At 50.6% G+C, this 25,691-nt stretch overlaps 1 protein-coding gene across 1 annotated transcript; it reads right to left on the reverse strand.

Annotated features, from left to right (window-relative positions):
- Positions 1-20,969: 20,969 nt before the first annotated feature.
- On the reverse strand, positions 20,970-23,076 carry LOC136573280 (uncharacterized). The gene is made up of 2 exons (XM_066574576.1): positions 21,168-23,076; positions 20,970-21,135 (listed from the first exon to the last, which is right to left on the reverse strand). Exon 1 carries the CDS (start codon positions 22,312-22,314, stop codon positions 21,280-21,282), a length of 1,035 nt encoding a protein of 344 aa, XP_066430673.1. The 5' UTR covers positions 22,315-23,076; the 3' UTR covers positions 20,970-21,135; positions 21,168-21,279.
- Positions 23,077-25,691: the final 2,615 nt, after the last annotated feature.

Genomic DNA, 25,691 nt, shown 5'->3' on the forward strand with positions numbered 1-25,691 from the left:
AACAGTGGTGAATGCTGCGGAGAAGTCGAGGAGGATCAGTAGGGAGTAATCACCCCTCGATATAGCTGTCAGGAGGTCATTTGACACCTTTGTAAGGGCAGTTTCTTTTGAGTGTAGGGGGCGGAAGCCGCACTGTAGGGGGTCAAGAAGAGAATTTTCTGATAGATTGCTTGTAAGCGTGGGAGTAGACCAGGCGTTCTAGCAGTTTGGAGATGAAGGGGAGATTAGAGATGGGTCAGTAGTTGGCAGCATCAGTTGAGACCAGAGTCGGCTTCTTTTGCAGTGGGGATATGATAGCATGTTTGAATGAGGAGGGGAAGATGCCAGAGGTAAGAGAGGGAGCAGAGGAGGTGCGAGGGGAGAGGGAGCAGAGGAGGTACAAGGGGGGAGGGAGCGGGAGAGGTGCAAGAGGAGAGGGAGTGGAGGAGGTGCAAGGGGAGAGGGAGCAGAGGAGGTGCAAGGGGAGAGAGAGCAGAGGAGGTGCGAGAGGGATTGGAGGAGGTGCGGGAGAAGATGGAGCTGAGGAGGTGCGAGGGGAGAGGGAGCGGAGGAGGTGCGAGGGGAGAGGGAGCGGAGGAGGTGCGAGGGGAGAGGGAGCGGAGGAGGTGCAAGGGGAGAGGGAGCGGAGGAGGTGCGAAAGGGATTGGAGGAGGTGCAAGAGGAGAGGGATTGGAGGAGGTGCGAGAGGAGAGGGAGCGGAGGAGGTGCAAGGGCAGAGGGAGCAGAGGAGGTGCGAGGGGAGAGGGAGCGGAGGAGGTGCGAGGGGAGAGGGAGCGGAGGAGATGCGAAGGGAGAGGGAGCGGAGGAGGTGCAAGGGGAGAGAGAGCAGAGGAGGCGCGAGAGGGATTCGAGGAGGTGCGAGAGGAGAGGGATTGGAGGAGGTGCGAGAGGAGAGGGAGCGGAGGAGGTGCGAGGGAAGAGGGAGCGGAGGAGGTGCGAGGGGAGAGGGAGCAGAGGAGGTGCAAGGGGAGAGGGAGTGGAGGAGGTGCAAGGGGAGAGGGAGCGGAGGAGGTGCAAGGGGAGAGGGAGTGGAGGAGGTGCAAGGGGAGAGGGAGCGGAGGAGGTGCAAGGGGAGATGGAGCGGAGGAGGTGCGAAAGGGATAGGAGGAGGTGCGAGAGGAGAGGGAGCGGAGGAGGTGCGAGGGGAGAGGGAGCGGAGGAGGTGCGAGGGGAGAGGGAGCGGAGGAGGTGCGAGGGGAGAGGGAGCGGAGGAGGTGCGAGGGGAGAGGGAGCGGAGGAGGGGCGAGGGGAGAGGGAGCGGAGGAGGTGCGAGGGGAGAGGGAGCGGAGGAGGGGCGAGGGGAGAGGGAGCGGAGGAGGGGCGAGGGGACAGGGAGCGGAGGAGGGGAGAGGGAGCGGAGGAGGGGCGAGGGGAGAGGGAGCGGAGGAGGGGCGAGGGGAGAGGGAGCGGAGGAGGTGCGAGGGGAGAGGGAGCGGAGGAGGTGCAAGGGGAGAGGGAGCGGAGGAGGTGCAAGGGGAGAGAGAGCAGAGGAGGTGCGAGAGGGATTGGAGGAGGTGCGAGAGGAGAGGGATTGTAGGAGGTGCGAGAGGAGAGGGAGCGGAGGAGGTGCGAGGGGAGAGGGAGCGGAGGAGGTGCGAGGGGAGAGGGAGCGGAGGAGGTGCGAGGGGAGAGGGAGCGGAGGAGGTGCGAGGGGAGAGGGAGCGGAGTAGGTGCGAGGGGAGAGGGAGCGGAGTAGGTGCGAGGGGAGAGGGAGCAGAGGAGGTGCAAGGGGAGAGGGAGCAGAGGAGGTGCAAGGGGAGAGGGAGCGGAGGAGGTGCAAGGAGAGAGGGAGCGGAGGAGGTGCGAAAGGGATTGGAGGAGGTGCGAGAGGAGAGGGAGCGGAGGAGGTGCGAGGGGAGAGGGAGCGGAGGAGGTGCAAGGGGAGAGGGAGCGGAGGAGGTGCAAGGGGAGAGGGAGCGGAGGAGGTGCGAGGGGAGAGGGAGCGGAGGAGGTGCAAGGGGAGAGGGAGCGGAGGAGGTGCAAGGGGAGAGAGAGCAGAGGAGGTGCAAGAGGGATTGTAGGAGGTGCGAGAGGAGAGGGATTGTAGGAGGTGCGAGAGGAGAGGGAGCGGAGGAGGTGCGAGGGGAGAGGGTGCGGAGGAGGTGCGAGGGGAGAGGGAGCGGAGGAGGTGCGAGGGGAGAGGGAGCGGAGGAGGTGCGAGGGGAGAGGGAGCGGAGGAGGTGCGAGGGGAGAGGGAGCGGAGGAGGTGCGAGGGGTGAGGGAGCGGAGGAGGTGCGAGGGGAGAGGGAGCGGAGGAGGTGCGAGGGGAGAGGGAGCAGAGGAGGTGCGAGGGGAGAGGGAGCAGAGGAGGTGCAAGGGGAGAGGGAGCGGAGGAGGTGCAAGGAGAGAGGGAGTGGAGGAGGTGCGAAAGGGATTGGAGGAGGTGCGAGAGGAGAGGGAGCGGAGGAGGTGCGAGGGGAGAGGGAGCGGAGGAGGTGCAAGGGGAGAGGGAGTGGAGGAGGTGCGAGGGGAAAGGGAGCAGAGGAGGTGCAAGGTGAGAGGGAGTGGAGGAGGTGCAAGGGGTGAGGGAGCGGAGGAGGTGCAAGGGGAGAGGGAGCGGAGGAGGTGCAAGGAGAGAGGGAGCGGAGGAGGTGCGAAAGGGATTGGAGGAGGTGCGAGAGGAGAGGGAGCGGAGGAGGTGCGAGGGGAGAGGGAGCGGAGGAGGTGCGAGGGGAGAGGGAGCGGAGGAGGTGCGAGGGGAGAGGGAGCGGAGGAGGGGCGAGGGGAGAGGGAGCGGAGGAGGGGCGAGGGGAGAGGGAGCGGAGGAGGGGCGAGGGAGCGGAGGATGGGCGAGGGGAGAGGGAGCGGAGGAGGGGCGAGGGGACAGGGAGCGGAGGAGGGGTGAGGGGACAGGGAGCGGAGGAGGGGCGAGGGGAGAGGGAGCGGAGGAGGGGCGAGGGGAGAGGGAGTGGAGGAGGGGCGAGGGGAGAGGGAGCGGAGGAGGTGCGAGGAGAGAGGGAGCGGAGGAGGTGCGAGGGGAGAGGGAGCGGAGGAGGTGCAAGGGGAGTGGGAGCGGAGGAGGTGCAAGGGGAGAGGGAGCGGAGGAGGTGCAAGGGGAGAGGGAGCGGAGGAGGTGCAAGGGGAGAGGGAGCGGCGGAGGTGCGAAAGGGATTGGAGGAGGTGCGAGAGGAGAGGGAGCGGAGGAGGTGCGAGGGGAGAGGAAGCGGAGGAGGTGCGAGGGGAGAGGGAGCAGAGGAGGTGGATGGGGAGAGAGAGTGGGGGAGGTGCGAGGGGAAAGGGAGCGGAGGAGGTGCAAAAGGGATTGGAGGAGGTGCGAGAGGGGAGGGAGCGGAGGAGGTGCGAGAGGAGAGGGAGCAGAGGAGGTGCGAGGGGAGAGGGAGCTGAGGAGGTGCGAGGGGAGAGGGAGCGGAGCAGGTGCGAGGGGAGAGGGAGCAGAGGAGGTGGATGGGGAGAGGGAGTGGGGGAGGTGCGAGGGGAGAGGGAGCGAAGGAGGTGCAAGGGAGCAGAGGAGGTGCAAGAGGGTGGAGAAGGTGCAAGAGGAGAGGGAGCGGAGGAGGTGTGAGAGGAGAGAGCGAAGGAGATGCGAGAGGAGAGGGAGCGGAGGAGGTGTGAGGGAGCAGAGGAGGTGCAAGGGGAGAGCAAGTGAAGGAGGTGTGAGGGGAGAGGGAGCGGGTGAGGTGCGAAGGGGAAAAGAAGTCGAGGAAGTCTGAGGGGAGAGGGAGCGGAAGAGCTGTAAGGGGAGAAGGAGCAGAAGAGGTGTGAGGGGAGAGGTTTGCAATCGCAGGGGGTGGGGTGAACAGAAGAAAGCAATCTTGAGACTTCTTCCTCTGTCGCTGGTCTCAGTACAGAGAGTGAGCAGAAGCTAGATGCAATACTGATGAGACTAGGGTCAGGGCTAATCTGAGATTGGGAGGTTACTTCCTGCCGGATGTCGTCAATTTTCTTTTTGAAGTAGGCAGCCAGCTCTTCAGCACTGAGATCCGTTACCTGGGGCTGCAGTTTAGGGCTGAGAAGGGAGTGAAAAGTGTCAAAGAGTCGTTTAGGGTTGTGTGATAGTGAGGAGACGAGAGGTGAAGTAGACTTGTTTGGTGTGGAGGAGGGCGAGGTTGTAGGTTCTGAGCATGAATTTAAGGTAGGGAAAGTCAGCAGACATCTGTGATGAAATGCATTTGAGGCGTGAGCCAGGGTTGCTGCAGTCTGCATCGGATGGCCTAGGTTACGGGTGGTGCAGCTTCATCCAGGGCATATTTGAGAGTGGTGTTGTAATGTGTGGCAGCCAGGTTAGGTCAGGACAGGAGACAGATAGGGGACAGAGAGGACTGAAAGGACTCAGCAAAGTCCCGGGTGTGAATGGCCTCAAAGTTCCTGTAGGTATGGTAGGTAGGTGGGTCTGGAGAGATGTTAGGTAGCTTAACAGAGAGGGAGAGGAGATTATGATCTGAGAGCGGGAGAGGGGAGTTCGTGAAGTGGGAAGCAGAGCAGAGATGGAAGAAGACCAGATCAAGAGTGTTGCCATCCCTGTGAATGTGAGAGACCGAGGGAGGAGGTGAGCGATAGAAGCTGAGAGGCAGATGGGGAGACGGGGTCATTGGTGGGGATGGTAAAATCACCTAGGACGAGGGTTGGAATTTCTCAGGAGAGGAAGTGGGGGAGCCAGGCAGCAAGATGGTCCAAAAACAGTCGAGGAGCACCTGGGGGTGGTAGATAACTGCTACTCGCATGGAGAGCGGCCGGAAGAGCCGTAGAGCATGTACCTCAAATGACGGGAAAGTGAGGGTACATGGGGGATGACCTGGCAGGTACATTATGGGAAGAGAAGAGCACCTACTCCTCCACCGTGCCTGTCATCCCGTCTTAGGGTGTGGGAGAACTGCAGGCCATTGTAAGACAGTGCAGCAGGGGAGGCCGTGTCAGACGGCTGTATCCATGTTTCTGTTAGAGCGAGCAGGTTTAGGGATTTATCAGTAAGTCGTGGATGGTGGGGAGTTTGTTGCATGCTAACTGGCAGTTTCAGAGCGCACATTGAAAGGAAACCGGGGAGGATATGCAGGGGCTAGATGGGGGTCTCAGTGGGGCAGGTGGGGGTAACAGTTAGGGGCACAAGAAGGTGGGCCAGGATGGCGAGAAATGTCCCCTGCTGCTAGTAACAGCAAGATAGCGAGGGTGAGCAGGTGGGTAGGGAATTTATGAGGGCAATAGTTATGTTTCAATGTGGCTTCAGGGAGATTGAGGTGTTTAAGAAAGTGAAGAGTGCGTGTGAACTGTGCATGGGTGAAGAAAGGAGAGAGGGGCTGATGTGAGTAGAATACACACTATATCAGGGTCTCAGCATATGAGCAGGCAGCGCCCCCTGCTGTACAATATCTGCCCTAAACAGTAATACCCACTATATCAGGGCCTCAGTGTATGAACAGGCAGCGCCCCCTGCTGTACACTATCTGCCCTACACAGTATTACACACTATATAAGGGTCTCAGTATATGAACAGGCAGCACCCCCTGCTGTACACTATCTGCCCTACACAGTATTACACACTATATAAGGGTCTCAGTATATGAATAGCCAGCGCCCCCTGCTGTACACTATCTGCCCTACACAATAATACACACTATATCAGGGTCTCAGTGTATGATCAGGCAGCGCCCCCTGCTGTACAATATTTGCCCTACACAGTATTACACACTATATAACGGTCTCAGTATATGAATAGGCAGCGCCCCCTGCTGTACACTATCTGCCCTACACAATAATACACACTTTATCAGGGTCTCAGTGTATGATCAGGCAGCGCCTCCCGCTGCACAATATCTGCCCTACACAATAATACACACTATATCAGGGTCTCAGTGTATGTTCAGGTAGCGCCCCCTGCTGTACAATATCTGCCCTACACAGTATTACACACTATATAAAGGTCTCAGTATATGAACAGGCAGCGCCCCCTGCTGTACACTATCTGCCCTACACAATAATGCACACTATATCAGGGCCTCAGTGTATGATCAGGCAGCGCCCCCTGGTGTACAATATCTGCCCTACACAGTAATACACACTATATCAGGGCCTCAGTGTATGATCAGGCAGCGCCCCCTGCTGTACACTATCTGCCCTACACAATAATACACACTATATCAGGGCCTCAGTGTATGATCAGGCAGCGCCCCCTGGTGTACAATATCTGCCCTACACAGTAATACACACTATATCAGGGCCTCAGTGTATGATCAGGCAGCGCCCCCTGCTGTACACTATCTGCCCTACACAATAATACACACTATATCAGGGCCTCAGTGTATGATCAGGCAGCGCCCCCTAGTGTACAATATCTGCCCTACACAGTAATACACACTATATCAGGGCCTCAGTGTATGATCAGGCAGCGCCCCCTGCTGTACACTATCTGCCCTACACAATAATACACACTATATCAGGGCCTCAGTGTATGATCAGGCAGTGCCCCCTGGTGTACAATATCTGCCCTACACAGTAATACACACTATATCAGGGTCTCAGTGTATGAGAAGGCAGCACCCCCTGCTGTACAATATCCACACTACACATTAATCACAGTGCTAATGACCACTTGTCCATGACTGATTGAGTGCGTTACATGTTCTGCCCCTGATAACATGACAAGTCCTGGCAGGTCCTAAAGAAAAAACATGCGGAGCCTGACAGCAGCCATGTGCTGACAGGAACTGTGATGTCACTGTCATGTGATCAGTCACCAGCTCTTAGCGTCACGCACATGTAGCACACCTGTGTGTGTGTCACACACAGGTAACACAGCTGTGTGACAAGCGCATGTAGCAAAACTATATGCGCTATGTGTCACACGCATATAACAGAGCTGTTTGAGACATGCATGTAGCAGAGCTGTGTGTGCTGTGTGTCACGCACATCTAGCAGTGTTGTGTGTGCTTTGTGTGACGCGTATGCAGCAGACCTGTGTGTGCTGTCTGTGACACACATTAAGCAGAACTGTGTGTGGTGTTTGTGATGTACATGTAGCAGAGCTGTGTGTGCAGTGTGTGACATGCATGCAGCAGAGCTGTGTGTGCTGTGTGTAACGTGCATGCAGCAGAGCTGTGGGTGCTGTCTGTGAGGCGCATAAACAGAGCTGTGTGTGCTGTGTGACGTGCACATAGCAGAGCTGTGTGTGCTGTGTGTGCCACAAGTGCAGCAGAGCTCTGTGTGCCACACATGTAGCAGAGCTGTGTGTGACGCAAATAAAGCAGAGCTGTGTGTGTGTTGCACATATGTAGCACAGGTGTGTGTCCTATGTGTTAAGCAAATGTAGTAGAGTTGTGTGTGACGCACATGTAGAAGAGCTGTTTGTGACGCAAATAAAGCATAGCTGTGTGTGTGTTGCGCATATGTAGCACAGCTGTGTGTCCTATGTGTTAAGCACATGTAGCAGAGCTGTGTGTGCTGTGTCATGCATATATAGCAGAGCTGTGTGTGTGACACGCAAGTAGCAGAGGTGTGTGTGCTCTGTGCGGCGTTCTTGTAGCTGACCTGTGTGTGCTGCAAGTTTTGAGCATGTCGAAGAGCCATGTGAGTTGTGTGTAACAGGCATGTACAGAGCTGTGTGTGCTGCATGTGAAGTAGCAGAGCTCTGGGTGTTTGACTCACACATCTCAGTGTGGTGTGTTTGATGATCTATATTTGCTATTTGCAAAGCGCTTGTAGCAGAGCTGTGTGTGCTGTGTCATGCACTTGTAGCAGAGCTGTGTGTGCTGTGTGTCATGCGCAAGTAGCAGAGCTGTGTGTGTGGTTGTGACACACATGTAGCAGGTAGAAAATGGAGCAGCACTCCAGGAATTCTTTAAAATGCAGACAGTACCATCAGGTTCTTACTTTATTGAATCTCCATAACAAAGGCTCACTACAGGGCCGAAATGACGCTTCTGTTTTTATGGAGATTCAAAAAAGCAAGCACATGATGGTGCTGTCTGCATTTTAAAGAATTCCTGGCGTGCTGCTCCATTTTCTACTTGCTTGGATATTGCCTCTTTGGATCCAGGGAGTTGGGGATCCACCTGGAGCGTGCACCACCTTTTGGCTCTCTCAGATACACTGAGTTTGGGATATTTAATTTTTGTACTGCTGGACTCTTTTCCTTTTTGCCAAACACACATGTAGCAGCACAGTATGTAACTCGCATGTTGCAGAGCTGTGTGTGCTATGTGACAGGCATCCAGCAAAGCTGTGTGTGCAGTTTGTGACGTACATCTAGCAGAGCTGTGTGTGCTATATGACCCACGCATATAGCAGAGCTGTGTGTGCTATTTGTGATGCGCATGTAGTAGAGCTGTGTGCGTGACACACGCATATAGCAGAGCTGTGTGTGACGTGCATGTAGCAGAGCTGTGTGTGACATGCATGTAGCAGAGCTGTGTGTGACGCGCATGTAGCAGAGCTGTGTGTGACGCGTGCAACACGCATGTAGAAGAGCTGTGTGTGATGAACATCTAGCAATGCTTTGTGTGCTGTGTCACATGCATATAGTAGAGCAGTGTGTGCTTTGTGTGATGCGCATATAGCAGAGCTGTGTGTGACACACATTTAGCAGAGCTGTGTGGTGTTTGTGATGTAAATGTAGCAGAGAGGTGTGTGCTGTGTGTGATGTGCATGTAGCAAAGCTGTGTGTGCAGTGAATGATGCGCATGCAGCAGAGCTGTGTGTGCTGTCTGTGAGGTGCATTTAATAGAGCTGTGTGTGTTGTGTGTGACATGCATGTAGCAGAGGTGTGTATGGTGTGTGTGACGTGCATGTAGCAGAGCTGTGTGTGCTGTGTGCAATGCGCATGTTGAAGAGCTGTGTGTGCTGTGTATCATGTGCATGTAGCAGTGCTGTACGTGATGCGCATCTAGCAAAGTTGTGTGTGTTTTGTCACGCACATGTAGCAGAGCTGTGTGTGATGCACATGAAGCAGAGCTGTGTGTGACACACATGAAGTAAAACTGTTTGTGACACACATGTAGTAGCACAGTGTGTGTGACGCACGCAAGTAGTAAAGCTGTGTTTATCACGAGCATGTAGTGTCAGGTGTATGCAGCATAGCTGGGTATGGTGTGTGTTACGCGCATGTGGCAGAGCTGTGTGTCACTAACATGTAATATAGCTGTGTGTGTTAAGCGCAGGCGGCAGAGCTATGTGTGTGTTGTGCTGCATGTGTTTGGCATGTAGCATAGCTGTGTGTGTTGTGCGTGATGCACATGTACAGAGCTGCGTGTGATGTGTGTGACACGCAGTAGCAGATTTGTGCGTGCCTTGTGCGATGTGCTTGTGGCAGAGCTGTGTGTGCTTTGTGCAAAGAACTTGTAGCAAAGCTATGTGTGCTGCATGTGACATCCTTGTAGCAGAGCCGTGTACGCTGTCACGCGCATGTAGCAGAGCTGTGTGTGACGTGCATGTAGCAGAGCTATGTGCTGTGTTCACATTTAGCAGAGCTGTGTGTGGTGCGTGTGAGATACATGAAGCAGAGCAGTGTGTGCTGAATGTGACACACATGTAGCAGAACAGTGTGTGCGGTGACGCAAATAGCAAAGCTGTATAAGTGTTTGCCACGCGATGTAGCAGAGCCGTTTGTGGTGTGTGTTACATGCATATGGCAGAGCTGTGTGTGCTGTATATCACATGAAAGTAGCAGAGCTATGTCATCTGCATGTAGCAGAGCTGTGTGTGCTGTGTGTCACACGCATGTAGCAATGCTGTGTGTGATGCACATGTTATAGAGCTGAGTGTGCTGTGTGCCCATGAGCATTTAGCAGAGCTGTGTATGCTGTATGTCATGGGCATGTAGCAGAGCAGTGTGAATCGCATGTGGCAAAACTATGCGTGCTGCGTGTAACAAGCATGTAGCAGAGCTGTGTGCTGTGTGTGATGCGCATGTAGCAGAGCTGTGGGCTGCTAGTAATGTACAAGTAGCAGAGCTGTGTGTGTAACACAAGCATGTAACAGAGCTGTATATAGTGTGTGCGACATGCATGTGGCAGAGCTGTGAGTGTTGTGTGCAATACTCATGTAGCAGAGTTGTGAGTGCTGTGTGTGATGCGCATGTAGCAAAGCTCTGTGTCATTTGCAGGTAGCAGAGCTATGTGTGCTGTCTGTCTCGAGCATGTAGCAGAGCTGTGTGTGCCGTGCATATAGCAGAGCTGTGTGTGATGTGCATGCAGCAGACATGTGTGTGCTGTGTGCCGCGCATGTAGCAGAGCTGTTTGTGCTGGGTGACGTGCATGTAGCAGAGCTGTGTGTGCTATGTGATGCGCATGTAGCAGAGCTGCGTGTGCTATGTGATGCGCATGTAGCAGAGCTGCGTGTGCTATGTGATGCGCATGTAGCAGAGCTGCAAGTGCTGTGTGTGACGCCCATGAAGCAGAGCTGTGACTTGCGCAGTTTGCAGAGCCGTGTGTGCTGTGTATAACATGCTTGTAGCAGAGCTGTGCTGTGTGATGTGCATGAAGCAGAGTTCTGAGTGACACACATGAAGCATAGCTTTGCGTATGACACAAGCATGTAGCAGAGCTGTGTGTACTGCATGTGATGCGCATGTAGCAGAGCTGTGTGCTGCTAGTAATGTACAAGTAGCACAGCTGTGTGTGTGACACAGGCATGTAACAGAGCTGTATATAGTGTGTGTGTGACATACATGTGGCAGAGCTGTGAGTGTTGTGTGCGATACTCATGTAGCAGAGGTCTGTGTCATTTGCGGGTAGCAGAGCTGTGTGTGCTGTCTGTCTCGAGCATGTAGCAGAGCTGTGTGTGCTGGAAATATAGCAGAGCTGTGTGTGATGCGCATGTAGCAGGTGTGTGCGACATGCATTTAACAGAGCTGTGCGTGGCACGCATGTAGCAGAGCTGTGTGCTGTGTGTGACGCACAGATAGTAGAGCTGTGTGTGCTTTATGCGAAGCACTTGTAGCAAAGCTGTGTGTGCTGCGTGTGACATCCTTGTAGCAGAGCTGTGTGCTGTGTGTGATGTGCATGTAGCAGAGCTGTGTGTGACGTGCATGTAGCAGAGATGTGTGCTGTCTTCGCATTTAGCAGAGCTGTGTGTGGTGTTTGTGAGAGACATGTAGCAGAGCAGTGTGTGCTGAATGTGACGCACATGTAGCAGAATTGTGTGTGCGGTGACGCACATAGCAAAGTTGTATAAGTGTTTGCCACGTGATGTAGCAGAGCTGTTTGTGGTGTGTGTTACATGCATATGGCAGAGCTGAGTGTGCTGTATGTCACATGAAAGTAGCAGAGCTTTGTCATTTGCATGTAGCAGAGCTGTGTGTGCTGTGTGTCACACGCATGTACCAGTGCTGTGTGTGACGCACATGTTATAGAGCTGAGTGTTCTGTGTGCCCATGAGCATTTAGCAGAGCTGTGTATGCTGTATATCATGGGCATGTAGCAGAGCAGTGTGATGTGCATGTGGCAAAACTATATGTGCTGCGTGTGACGAGCATGCAGCAGAGCAGTGTGTACTGCATGTGATGAGTTTGTAGCAGAGCTGTGTACTGCTAGTAATATACAAGTAGTAGAGCCGTGTGTGTAACACAAGCATGTAACAGAACTGTATATAGTGTGTGCGACATGCATGTGGTAGTGCTGTGAGTTTTGTGTGCGATACTTATGTAGCAGAGTTGTGCGTGTTGTGTGTGATGCGCATGTAGCAGAGCTCTGTGTCATTTGCAGGCAGCCGAGCTACGTGGGCTGTCTGTCTCAAGCATGTAGCAGAGCTGTGTGTGCTGTGTATATAACAGAGCTGTGTGTGATGCACATGTAAGAGGTGTGTGCGACATGCATTTAACAGAGCTGCGCGTGGCATGCATGTAGCAGAGCTGTGTGCTGTGTGTGACGCACATATAGCAGAGCTGTGTGTGCTTTGTGCGAAGCACTTGTAGCAAAGCTGTGTGTTGCGTGTGACGTCCTTGTAGCAGAGCCGTGTACGCTGTCATGTGCATGTAGCAGAGCTGTGTGCTGTCTGTGATGTGCATGTAGCAGAGCTGTGTGCTATGTGTGATGCGCATGTAGCAGAGCTGTGTGCTACTAGTAATGTACAAGTAGCAGAGCTGTGTGTGTGACACAGGCATGTAACAGAGCTGTATATAGTGTGTGTGACATGCATGTGGCAGAGCTGTGAATGTTGTGTGCGATACTCATGTAGCAGAGGTCTGTGTCATTTGCAGGTAGCAGAGCTTTGTGTGCTGTCTGTCTCGAGTATGTAGCAGAGCTGTGTGTGCTGCGCATATAGCAGAGCTATGTGTGATGCGCATGTAGCAGGTGTGTGCGACATGCATTTAACAGAGTGTGTGTGGCACGCATGTAGCAGAGCTGTGTGCTGTGTGTGACGCACACATAGCAGAGCTGTGTGCTTTGTGCGAAGCACTTGTAGCAAAGCTGTGTGTGCTGCGTGTGACGTCCTTGTAGCAGAGCTGTGTACGCCGTCAGAGCTGTTTGTGACGCGCGTGTCACATGCAAGTAGCAGAACTGCATGTGACACACGCATGTTGCAGACCTGTATGTGACGCGCGCATGTAGCAGACCTGTGTGTGATGCACGCATGTAGCAGACCTGTTTCTGACACGCGCATTTAGCAGACCTATGTTTGACACGTGTATGTAGCAGAGCTGTGTGACGCGTGTATGTAGCAGACCTGTGTGTGTGTGTGATGTACATGTAGTAGAGCTTTGTTTGTGATGTACATGTAACAGAGCTGTGTGTGGTGTGTGTCACGTGCATGTAGAACAGCTGTGTGTGGTGAGAGTCAATTGCATGAAGCAGAGCTGAGTGTTGTGTGAGTCACACGCATTCAACAGATCTTTGTCTGACGCACATTTAATAGAGCTGTGTGTGCTGTGTGTGACGTGCATGTAACAGAGCTGCATGTGCTGCATGTACAGCAGAGCTGCGTGTGCTGTGTGTGTTATGCATGCAGCAATGCTGTGTGCTGTGTGTCACGTGTATGTAGCAGAGCAGCGGGAATCGTCTGTCAGTAATAGCCGGCCTCCCACTGCAACAGTGGGGTGCATCGGAGATGCAGCCCCCCGCTGTTAACCCCTTCCCTGCCGTGATATATATAGATCGATGCATGGGAAGAGTTCACAGAGGGAGCGTGCTCCCTCTGTGAAGTTGCCGGGCCCTTGCGATATAATCGCAGAGAGCCCAGCCTGTTGCCAAGGCAACAGGATGCCAGATACTGCTGTCCTGTGTTGCCAGTGCCTGGGGTCACTGTATAAGTGATAAGGCATGGCAGGACAGAACTCCTGCCATGCCTTATCACAGCAATCATCAGTGCTGTGCTTTAAGCCTCTCAAAGGGATATAGATGGTGTAAAAAAGCTAATAAAAATGTACAAAAAAGAAAAATGTTAAAAAAAAATGTAAAAAAACCCCTTTTTTTATGCTTTTTCTAATATTAGCATAAAAAAAGGGGAAAAAAATTAAAACCCCACATATTTGGTATTGACGCATCCGTAACGATGTGTACAAAAAGTTGAACACACTTTTTATTTTGTACGATAAAAAGCGTAGAAAACAACGCTAAAAAACAGAGGCAAAATGCTAATTTTCAGCATTTTGCCTCCCAAAAAATGCAATAAAAGTTATCAAAAAAGCCGTACATTCCCCAAAATGGTACCAATAAAAACTACAGCTCGTCTCGCAAAAAATAAGCCCTCATAGAGCTCCGTACATAGAAAAATAAAAGAGTTACAGCACTTTGAATGCAGCTATAGAGGAAAAAAAAGATTTCCAAAAAAAAGGGGGTTTTATTGCAAAAAAGTGTAAAAACCTAAAAAAAAATATAACAATTTTGGTATCGTTGTTACCGTACCGACCCGCAGAAAAAATTTAGTCTGTCATTTATGCTGCATGATTAACGCTGTAAAAAAAAGAAAAAGAAATCTATGGCAGAATTGATGCGTTTTCTCTCCCTGTTATCATAAAAAAAAAATAAAAAAATTTTACGATATTGTCTATGTACCCAAAAGTGGCACCGATAAAAACTACAGCTCGCCACGCAAAAAACAAGCCCTTATACGGCCGCGTCCACGGAAAAATAAAAAAGTTATGGCTTTTGAAAAATGGAGATGGAAAAATACCAAAAAATCGCTTGGTCCTCAATGCCAAAATAGGCCGTGTCATTAAGGGGTTAAAGGGGTTGTCTCGAGGAAGCAGTGAAATTTTTTTTTTGCCCAGTCCCCCTTATTAAGCATACATTACTAAGCCCCCCTGTAAATGACTTTTCTAGCCGGTTTCTACTTACAGTTCCAGCGTTTCAGCAACTTATAAAAAGTTTCCCCAAGATGGCCGCCGGCTCTTTTCCCGTTGCTTGCTGTAGCCCGACGTGCGCGCTCCCGAGACGCTACCAGCTGTGTCTCCCTGACAACCAGACGCCCCGTAGCCGCCGACCGCACCCACCGCTGCCGCTGACCACGGCACACGCTCTTGGGCCACAGTCACCCACCGCCAGGCAGCAGGTAACCGGCGCTAGGCCCCGGCTCCCCCACGCTAGGCCCCGGCTCCCCCGCGCTAGCCCCCGGCTCCCCAGCAGTAGGCCCCGGCTCCCCCACGGTAGGCCCCGGGGCCCAGCGGTAGGCCCCGGGGCCCAGCGGTAGGCCCCGGGGCCCAGCGGTAGGCTCCGGGGCCACAGCGGTAGGCTCCGGGGCCACAGCGGTAGGCTCCGGGGCCACAGCGGCAGTCTGTCACTCGTCACCCCCGTCAGTCCGTCACCCATCACTTATCTGGGCGGCTTCTAGGCACTGCTGGGCGGCTTCTCGGCTGGGCTGCTGGGCTGGGCTTCTCGGCTGGGCGGCTCTGCACCTTCCTCTAACAGAGGATGGTAGCAGAATGGCCGCTCCAGCGCGCTCCCGAGAAGATACAGCTCGTCTGCGCATGCGCAGAAGAGCTGTAGCGGCGAGCACACTGAAGCGGCTCGTGCTCAGAGCAGAAGACCGGACTGCGCAAGCGCGTCTAAAAAAGCAAGCCGCCAGCGAAATTAGACGGAACCATGGAGACGAGGACGCTAGCAACGGAGCAGGTAAGTGAATAACTTCTGTATGGCTCATATTTAATGCACGATGTACATTACAAAGTGCATTAATATGGCCATGCAGAAGTGCATAACCCCACTTGCTGCCGCGGGACAACCCCTTTAAGTTTTGTCAGCCCTCTGATGACTGAATTCTCGGCCTTAAAGATTCCCATACGCTTCACTAGTATTGATTCTGCCCCTCTGTCTGCAGGTGTTGTACAATGGAGGACTCCCATGTTACAGCTCACTGTGGGTGTTCTCCAGTCTGAGAATCTGTCGTTCTTGGTAATGGAAAGGATGTCTGTTGATGTAGTGCTTGGTATGCCCTGGTTGGCACTGCACAATCCCCGATTTGATTGGTCCATTCGGGAATTGACACATTGGGGGTTGTCCTATCATAGTCACTTAGCTGCTATATCCATGTGCTCAGCAGATACCCTACTTATTCTGGAGTATATGTCTGATTTTCATGATGTATTCTCCAAGAACCTGTCTGAGACTTTGCCTCCCCCTAGGGAGTGGGACTGCGGTATTGATGTGATCCCCGACAGTCCCATCCCTAAGGGAGCCATCTTCAATTTGTCTGGGTGTGAGCCCGAAGCCCTTATGTCCTATATCTCAGTCTCTGGCCAAACAACATATCCGGCCATCCAGGTCCCCTGCCGGGGCAGGTCTCTTCTTTGTAGAGAAGAAGGATGGGACATTGAGGCCTTGTGTGGATTATCGGGCTTTGAATAAAAATACTGTGAAGAACCAGTGCTCCTTGCCTCTGATTTATTGAATCTGGTGGTAGGGGCCCACTGGTTTTCCATATTAGTATAGGGACCCACTACAACGCAAGGAACCATGAAGTGGTTGGTGGGCTCATGTATCTTGGCCAACATCCAACCAATGCCTTGCATTTATTATCTATCATTCACATTGTAGGGGGTCAAACTGACCGTTGAGCGGATGCTGCCTGCTTCCAAATTAGTCTCTTAGATATGGGTACCCATAGACGACACAAATGGACAACCACATGCTTTGGGTTGTCAGAGTGAAGTGAAGTTTATTCAGAGTATTACAGAAGTTATAGGGAAAAGTTTGCTGACGTATGATTTGATTACTGCGCATGCCCCAGGCATGCTCAAGGCTACATAACATCTGCAGATTTTAATTGAACAATATATCTTTCAAAGACATTTCTTACATCAATGTCCGGAGACAACTGTATCAAAGCAGAACATGTTCCCAGGCGCTTCAAAGCAAAGGGAGTAAATTTCTCTAGGACAGAGAGAACGCTGATTACACACACGGGAACATATCCAAGGTCATTATATCTGAGATTTAACATTCTTCTAAGTAAAGAGTGAAATTAATACAAAAACATGCATTTAGCAAAACAGCAAAGAATACAAAATGGAGTCGCTGTAGTCAATGATTAATACACTTATCAATTTAAAAAGGCATAAACGTGAATTAACCCCTCACATTCCCCCGTTTTGGACATGGGGTCAAGACAAGTATGACTCCTAGTCCATTAACACGTGATTCATATCGGCGAAGAGAAAGCTTTTTTCAGTACATTTAGAAATACATGAAATTATAACCTTAATTGCTCTATAAATGCATAATAAAATCATCACAACTTGTAATATACTTTGTAGGATCCCCATAAACCAACCTCCTAAACCAGAAAACCAATTGGCAGGGTTCAAAGCACTAAATGTGTTACCCCACCAGCTATCTCTGGTTTCTGAGTTTTCATTTGTCCATGCAAACAGTTCTTTTGACGGAACAGGAACAGCCAAGAAAGGAAAACCAGTGGCACCAGGTGTGTGTACAAGTCCAACAGTACTTGGTGGTGCCTAACAAGGTGGTTTTGGGCATTGTCCCTTTGCACCCTCTCACAAGGGCGAAGCATGGAGTGAAGAGTCCAAAAGTCCATCAATAAACAAAATGTCCTTCATTTTCCTTCTCATGGGGGGGGGACAAAGGTAGGGCGTGAAAAGTCCATTAGTCCTAAAACAAACAACAGTTCTTTCAACTTTACTAAAGTAGGTGTGGTCAGCAGGACTTGACAGGGCCCTTTGACTCTGGGCCCTAGGGATTTCCGGACACGTCTCTTTACGACCACCCAATCTCCAGGTAGTAGGGAATGAGATCCCTCTAGGTTGTCTGGGCCTGGAATGGGAGAAAAAGACTAGATTCTGGGTTACCATTAGTTGGTCACACAGGTGCTTTTACATATCCGGCTACTATGTCATAGCCCTGCTGTAGGGCCTGTGGATGATACAGTCCCAATCTTGGCATAGAGCCAAACAACACTTTCTTTAACTTAAAGGGGTTGTCCCGCGCCGAAACGGGTTTTTTTTTTTTTCAACCCCCCCCCCCCCCCCCGTTCGGCGCGAGACAACCCCGATGCAGGGACCTAAAGAAAGCTTACCGGAGCGCTTACCTTAATCCCCGCGCTCCGGTGACTTCTATACTTACCGGTGAAGATGGCCGCCGGGAACCTCTTCCTCCGTGGACCGCAGCTCTTCTGTGCGGTCCATTGCCGATTCCAGCCTCCTGATTGGCTGGAATCGGCACGTGACGGGGCGGAGCTACACGGAGCTACACGGAGCCCCATAGAGAACAGGAGAAGACCTGGACTGCGCAAGCGCGGCTAATTTGGCCATCGGAGGGCGAAAATTAGTCGGCTCCATGGGAACGAGGACGCTAGCAACGGAGCAGGTAAGTAAAAAACTTTTTATAACTTCTGTATGGCTCATAATTAATGCACAATGTATATTACAAAGTGCATTATTATGGCCATACAGAAGTGTATAGACCCACTTGCTGCCGCGGGACAACCCCTTTAAGCGTACCATTTAGTCTTTTAACTTTGTCTAAAACTCTGCAGGTGTGAAGTGTGTACCTTTGTTTGAGTCAATCACTTCCGATGCCCCATATCTGCAGGTTACCTCATTCATCAGCTCCTGTACGATTACCTGCTTATTTACCTTGATAACAGGGTAGGTCTCCGACCTGGAAAGACATCAACAACAACAAGCACGTGGTCATACTTCCCAATAAGTGGGAGCTGAGTGTAGTCAAATTGCAATCCCTGAAATGGGTAGAGTGGTCTAGGCAAGTGTTATGTGGCAAATTTACTTCTGCCCTGTTGCTTACGGCAAAGGTCATGCAAAATTGGACAAGTGATGATGCAGCAACTACAGGAAACCCAGGAGCCACCCGTCCGTGTTCAAGCGTCGACCTCATTGCTGCTTTGAACGGGGTGCTGGATGAGGCAAGCATCGCCACCATGCTGAAGGAGGTGCTAGAAGGCCTGGAGTACCGGCATAAGAACGGCCAGATCCTCAGGGATGTTAAGGCTGGAAACATCCTTCTGGGTGAAGACGGTTCCGTGCAGATCGCAGATTTCGGCGTCAGTGCGTTTCTAGCCACAGGAGGCAACATTGTCAGGAATAAAGTCAGAAAGACCCTTGTGGGCACGTCATGCCGGACGGCACCGGAGGCGACGGAGCAGGCCAGAGGACACGACCTCAAGGCGGACTTCTGGACCCCCGGTAGGTGTGTCTTTCCGTGCATTTGCTGGGCCATCATGGGGCACAGGGACCTTGGTGGGCAAGTTCTGTTGACTGTTCGCCATTCACCGTCCCATTTCTGCTGCTTGTAACTGTAAAGTCTTTTAGCATATCAAAGTCCAATGTTTGTATCAAAGTAATTCAAAGTCCAAGTCCATATCAAAGTCCAAAATTATTGTTAAATTCTTCTTTTCTTCCACGGCTTAAGGGCCGCTGCCTTTGCTGTGTGATCTGTGATGGCGTTGCCTCTTGTTTCTCTGCTGTAGGAATTGGTGTGAGCTTTCCACTTTGTCACCGCTGCACCATTCTTAACAAGCTGTCTGGCCTTCCATGTTAGGCCGTAGTCATGAGCTATGCCAAATGCATACCGGGAGTCAGTGTAAATGTTTGCCGTCTTACCTTCTACCACTCCACACGCCTCAGTGAGGGCCTGTAACTCCGCTTCCTGTCCTGGGACATGCGGAGGCATTCTGCTTTTAGGACATCTTGTTGCGTGATCACTGCATATCCAGCGTGGAGTCGTCAATTACCCTGGTACCATCTACAAAAACAACTCAGAATATACATTATTAACAAGCTGGGAAGACACATTTCTTAAGGGCTTTAAGTTGACATAAAGAAAAGACTGTGTCTGCAATTGCATCTTCCTGGGCATGTGCCAGGGGGTACTGATGGACCAAGGGGGGCTAAGAGCTTGTTCCTCTGCGTACGTAAAAGTGAGGACGGGTAGAGGTGTCGCTTAGTCTGCTGCCATCCGACAGAAGGTCGGGTGACTTTCAGACCCGGGGTGTATACAAGCCTCACCGGACAGGTGAAGTTTGATACAACCTCCCAAGGGTCCCATCACGCAATTCTCAATATGCTTTCAGGACCTTCCAGCATAAGGAAGCGAGTGAGGCATCGTGACCCTTTAAACATTACCTCAAGCGGTTCAGTTTCTGCCAGGTGAATTGGCACTTCTGAAGCCCCTTGCACCGATTACCGCTAGACAATCAGGCTGGTATTCTATTTCAAATAGATCATAACCTTGTTGTAAGAAGGAAAAAGAAAAAATTAAAAATTTAAAAATTTAAAAATAGCTTTAAAAAAAAAAATAGCTGACCTGCAATACCTAGATCACCTATATCTTCTCTCCCCCCCTTTTGAACTAGGGTACTTAATTGGAAGGGTAACCGAGTTCAAAGTAGTAGAAGAATGACAAGAGCACATTGTAGCTGGATTTGACGGGCCAGAAATAAGTGCTTGGGTTGCACTTGCGTGTATATGCTCCGGGTGTCATGGGGGGGGGGTGAGGACCACTAGGGGAGTTGGTTCAAGACCAACTCCGAAGATTTGTTAACCATTGCCTGTACTGCTGCCACCACACAAACACATGAGGGAGCTCCTCGAGCCACTGGATTCTGGATAGCATCCAGGTGGCCGTGGTCGTCCCCTGTGCTTTTGTGTTGATACTGTCACCTGGTCAGAAAATTCAGTACAGAAAAGAACGGATGAAGTATAAAAGGGTGAGAGAAAAGAATGAGTAGTTGTATATGAGCGAAAACAAAGTGGACCAATGGGGGCAGTATGAAAACAAGGCCCAGAAAGGTGCGGAATTTGGCAGCAGGTGTAAGTACAGGTTTGGCCGTCCGTACGTTTCTTCTATAGAGCATTCTCAGAAACAGTATAATTATGACTTGTTGGCAGGCTGCCAAATTATCAGCACACAGCGCCTACATCACACACATTATGCATTCATTACAGTCTGAACACGGGTCATTAATTCTCATCCGTTCATGCGGTCAAGTCTCATTCAAATATTAGTAAGAGTTCACACAGGACGTAACGCGTATGATTCAACTGTAACACACATTTAGCAATTATGCACACGTCCGACCAGTTACAAAACTGACATTTACACAAAGAACAGCAAAAACAGCAAGATTCATTGGATTCATTACGGGTTTCATTCTATTCAAGCAAGCAGAGTTACTCGTCCAGTGTTCTCCGCTCTAATCTTTTTGGCTTTTAGAGGCACGCATTCCTTCTCTGTAAACTCTCAATATACCCCCCCCCCCTCTTGGAGACAAGGGGTGGGGGCGACTTGCAGCTGCGGCTTTCACAAGAAGCACACATTCCTCTGTACTTCTATTCTTCCATTTTCAAAACCATACAATTCACACAATACATTCAACGTCTGTCTTTTTCCTCTGACTTTCATTTCTGGAACAGAACAGTCTTATATTTTTGGCAAACAGCCAAAAATATATTTCTCTGCACTGACTATCAAACCCGGACAGCAGAGAAATGGTTAAACACATAAAAGAAAGGACAAAAGACTAAACGTATGACAAAAAAAATTAGATTACATAACATGAAGACACACAATATTGGTTATTTGTCACACATAACTATCCACAGATTCTGCATGGACTTGCTTTATGTCCCTAGGGACACAAACTATAAAAGAATTCTCTTTCTCTGATAACTACCGTATCTACACGTATCTTACTCCTTCTATCAACATACTTTCACCAACTTTTGCTTATCTCTGAATCTTTGAGACTTTGTGGGTCTCAGATCCCCAAAATTCTAACCTGCTTTGTCTGTCCTTTGTTATTTCTCTAACTTGCTTTTCCATATAGGCATACTCTTTGCCTTAAACATTTCTACTATTTCACATGAATTTTTGAGACAGGATTTGTAGCCCCAGTGTCTATAAGGAAGGGCACTTCCTCACTTCATATGGAAACAGGCTCGAGAGTCTGAGTGCCTCTATCCTCTGTTTCCACGGTAGGGATACTGGGGCTGGATCGCCGGAACTTCATTGGGACGGATTCGGGCGACGCGGCGTTGTCGCTGGGAGTGGCGCCCTGATCTGTCTCCTGGTTACAAGGTTTCTTGGGACAGCGGCAATGCTTGGCCAGGTGGCCTACCTTGCCGCAGTTGTAACACTTGCGTGTTTTGTTTTTGGATTTGTCTTGGGGCTGCACCTTCCCCCCCTGGTTGCTATAGTATTTGACCGCCACTGCAGGGCGCTTCTCATCCATAGCAAACCCTACTGCCTTTTTATACAAGTCTCTGGGCTTGGCTTGTTGCCAATCAGGGGTGCATGCTTCTATTTTATCTGCCAATGATGGGCCAATGCCTTGCATGAACGCTTCACACATCATTGGGTAGTACACTTCATCTGTACGGAGGGTGAGACCCATGTCTCTAGCCTTTGTTTCTAGTCTGCCAAAATAGCATTCAACGGTTTCATTCTTTTCCTGTTTACACATAGTTAAAGCTGTTTGTTCGTAAAGGGTGTCGTTGTCCGCATCTTGGACAATGCCAATAAGGTTTTTTTCTCTTTGGGGCTCTTGTGGTGGAGTTGCAGCGGTACAACTCTGATACTCAGGAAGAATTTCAGAGCTGCTTGCGGTTGGTAAAATCGGGTGCATTCTGGCCGGATCACGCACCGGGGGTGCATACACAAGTATGCCCTCAAACCACGGCTCACAATCCCACCGTTCTACATTTGCCTTTCTACTATATTTGATTATGGCCTCTACTCCTTTATCTAGACCGGCGTCTTTGATAGCTTTCTTGTGTTTTGTTCTGTACTGCCGCCAGAACTCATAGTTGAAAGTTCCTGCCTTTTTAAGCCCTATCAGCTGGTAAACTTTACGGGCTTGTTTATAACTGTCCTCCCCCTCTCTCTCCCTAATTATCTCAATAGGGGTCAAGAAAGTCGTAGACTGTCTGGACCCCATACTAATAATTGGACTTGCCATTTTTGATTTACCCAATCACGGAGTAGTGAGGATGTACAAAACGTCCTCTGGGTAAATCTGGCGGTCGCGATGACCTTTTAAGTCCCTTCTGCCAGGTCGCGGCTGGCAGGACACTATGGACTTTGATGTCCGCTGTCTCTACCTCAGTTCTTCGGGTAGATCAGGACAGTCCCTTCTGCCAAGCCTACGGCTGGCAGGGTATGAATGTTCACTTATTAGTATTATGGACTTTGATGTCCGCTGTTTCTACCTCAGTCCTTCGGGTAGATCAGGACACAGTCCCTTCTGCCAAGCCTACGGCTGGCAGGGTACGGATGTTTACTAGTAGACCTTTTTATGGAGAGAGAGGAGACCACGTCTCACCTTTATACGCGGCCTCTGTGATCTTATAACAAATGACAGCTAGGAAAATGAGTGCGGCAGTCAGAGTACAACAAAAAGCTATCAGTTCAATGGTTACAGCAGACAGCATGGCAATGTGGGTTCTTACGTCTAACACGGTTACTAAGAACACCGTAAATAACACAGGCAGAAGTATCCTATACACATACAGCAACAAACCTCTCTGTCGACACGTGGCTTTTGAAGACAGGGGGGGCTCAGATCTTTAAGTGGTAAGTCAAATGGCTTACCTTACACCGGTGTTTTGTAGATCTGAGGTCCCGTGTCCCCTAGTCCGGATGGTCGGCAGGCAGGGTTGTCAGATATTGGCTGCAGGTAAGGAGTTAAATTCTGGCCCTCGTTGGTTGCGCCAAGTAATGTAGGGGGTCAAACTGACCGTTGAGCGGATGCTGTCTGCTTCCAAATTAGTCTCTTAGATATGGGTACCCATAGACGACACAAATGGACAACCACATGCTTTGGGTTGTCAGAGTGAAGTGAAGTTTATTCAGAGTATTACAGAAGTTATAGGGAAAGTTTGCTGACGTATGATTTGATTACTGCGCATGCCCCAGGCATGCTCAAGGCTACATAACATCTGCAGATTTTAATTGAACAATATATCTTTCAAAGACATTTCTTACATCAATGTCCGGAGACAACTGTATCAAAGCAGAACATGTTCCCAGGCGCTTCAAAGCAAAGGGAGTAAATTTCTCTAGGACAGAGAGAACGCTGATTACACACACGGGAACATATCCAAGGTCATTATATCTGAGATTTAACATTCTTCTAAGTAAAAAGTGAAATTAATACAAAAACATGCATTTAGCAAAACAGCAAAGAATACAAAATGGAGTCGCTGTAGTCAATGATTAATACACTTATCAATTTAAAAAGGCATAAACGTGAATTAACCCCTCACAACATGCAGTGTGGCATTAAGACTCCAGGGGGAGCCCAGGGTGGCAGTACCAATGTGGTTCACTGATGGATATGAAGGGCAACCCAACGAATTATCATGGCGTCATTAATAGGTTGCTGGTCTGCATGGTGAACTACATATATCAGAATGGTCTGGCACCCTGTATCCGCTATGTGTGGGAGTATACGCCAAGCATCCACCCCCCTCATTATCAGGAGGCAGTGTGAGTGGTTGTCTTATCGGTGTCCTGCACAGGTGTGTTTGGCTCCTCCATTTGGTAGTCAGCTACCTGCATGGTGAGAGGAGGATGCATCTATATGCACTCCCCAGTCAGTAAGGAACGGCCATTTTCCGTGATTGTTTTTAATTTTGTATTTCCCCTTCTGTGATGGTTTTCCAAATTGGACATAAGGGGGGCTTATAATTTAATTTGCATCCGAAAGGGAGATGAGTGGAAGACCCCGTTCAGCACCCCGTTCGGACATTTTGAATGTCTAGTCATGCCCTTCAGACTTTGTAACGCCCCCGCTGTGTTCCAGGGATTTATGACCGCGGTCTTCCACTACTTCCTGGGGGTATTCTTGGTCATATATCTCGATGACATTCTGGTGTACTCCCCAGACTGGGACTCACATGTGCGGCACCTGAGGCTGGTTCTGACCCGTTTGCGCGAGTACCAACTTTTTGTCAAGTTGGAGAAATGCATTTTTGGCACTAAACAAGTGTCTTTCCTGAGTAATGTGATTTCACCCACGGAGATTCAGATGGGGTCTGATAAAGGGGCAGCAATCTCCCAATGGGTCAGACCAGATAACCTTAAGGCTCTCCAGCGGTTTTTGGGTTTTGCAAATTTTTACCGTAAATTCATTAAGAATTACTCAGTTATTGCTCAACCCCTGACCGATCTTACCAAGAAGGGGGCCGATTTGGTAAGATGGTCGCCAGAGGCCCTAGAGGCTTTTAGTCATCTCAAAAGGGCGTTTACTGCTGCCCCGGTGCTAGTACAGCCTGACGTGCAGCGACCGTTCTTCATTGAGGTCGATGCGTCTGAGGTGGGGGAGGGAGCTGTATTGTCTCAGGAAGTCAGTGGGAGACCTGGGTATAGTCCATGTGTGTTCTTCTCGCGGAAGTTCAGTTCAGCGGAGCGTAGCTACGACATGGGTAATCGTGAGTTATTGGTGATTAAGTTGCCTCTAGAAGAGTGGCGTCACCATCTTGAGTTTTGGTTTGCTGTATAGTGAGACAGTGGCTCCCAATAATATCCTGGCACCTGGGGTGGTGGTGGCAGCTGTAGAATCTGATCTTGTTCCTCATCTACAAAATTGTCAGCCGGACGCTCACTCGGGGGTGCCGGAGGGCAGATGGTTTGTGCCAGAGACCTTGCGTCTCAGAGTCAATCCGTGGGTTCAGGGGACTCTGGATCTTTGTATTAGACACTACTGGTGGCCAGGCATGTTTCGTGAGATCTGCGACTTTGTTAAGGGATGCTCTGTCTGTGCACGCAGTAAAAGTCGTCGACGTCGTCCGGAGGGGCCTCTGAGACCGTTACCGGTGCCGTCTCGTCTGTGGTCGCATTTATCGGTAGATTTTATCACTGATCTACCTGAGTCTCAGACGTTCACCACCATCCTAGTTGTTGTAGACCGTTTCTCAAAGATGGCACATTTTGTGGTGTTAAAGAAGCTTCCTTCTGTGATAGAATTTTCCAAGATTTTTGTAGAAGAAATCATTCGCCTACATGGGGTTCCCGAGAACGTCGTGTCTGATCACGGGGTTCAGTCTGTTGCGCAGTTTTGGCGAGCCTTCTGTAGATACCTTGGGAACGTCGCTTTCCTTCTCGTCAGCATTCCACCCACAGACTAATAGTCAGACGGAGCAGAAGAACCAGGATTTAGTGCAATATTTACGGTTGTTTGCCAGTGACAAGGCTCATCAGTGGGCAGAGTTCCTGCCGTTGGCACAGTTTGCGCTAACAACCGTACTTATTCTTCCACTGGGGTATCTCCATTCCGTTGCGTATATGGTCAGCATCCTCGCTTCCTTACATTCATTTCTAATCCATCTGTCTGTC

This window comes from Eleutherodactylus coqui, chromosome 7 (genome assembly GCF_035609145.1).
Source record: "Eleutherodactylus coqui strain aEleCoq1 chromosome 7, aEleCoq1.hap1, whole genome shotgun sequence".
In the NCBI taxonomy this organism is placed as follows: domain Eukaryota; kingdom Metazoa; phylum Chordata; class Amphibia; order Anura; family Eleutherodactylidae; genus Eleutherodactylus; species Eleutherodactylus coqui.

Bases quoted from the DNA above. Each gene is read 5' to 3' on its own strand.
- LOC136573280 (XM_066574576.1), bottom strand. From the start codon at position 22,314: ATGGCAAGTCCAATTATTAGTATGGGGTCCAGACAGTCTACGACTTTC.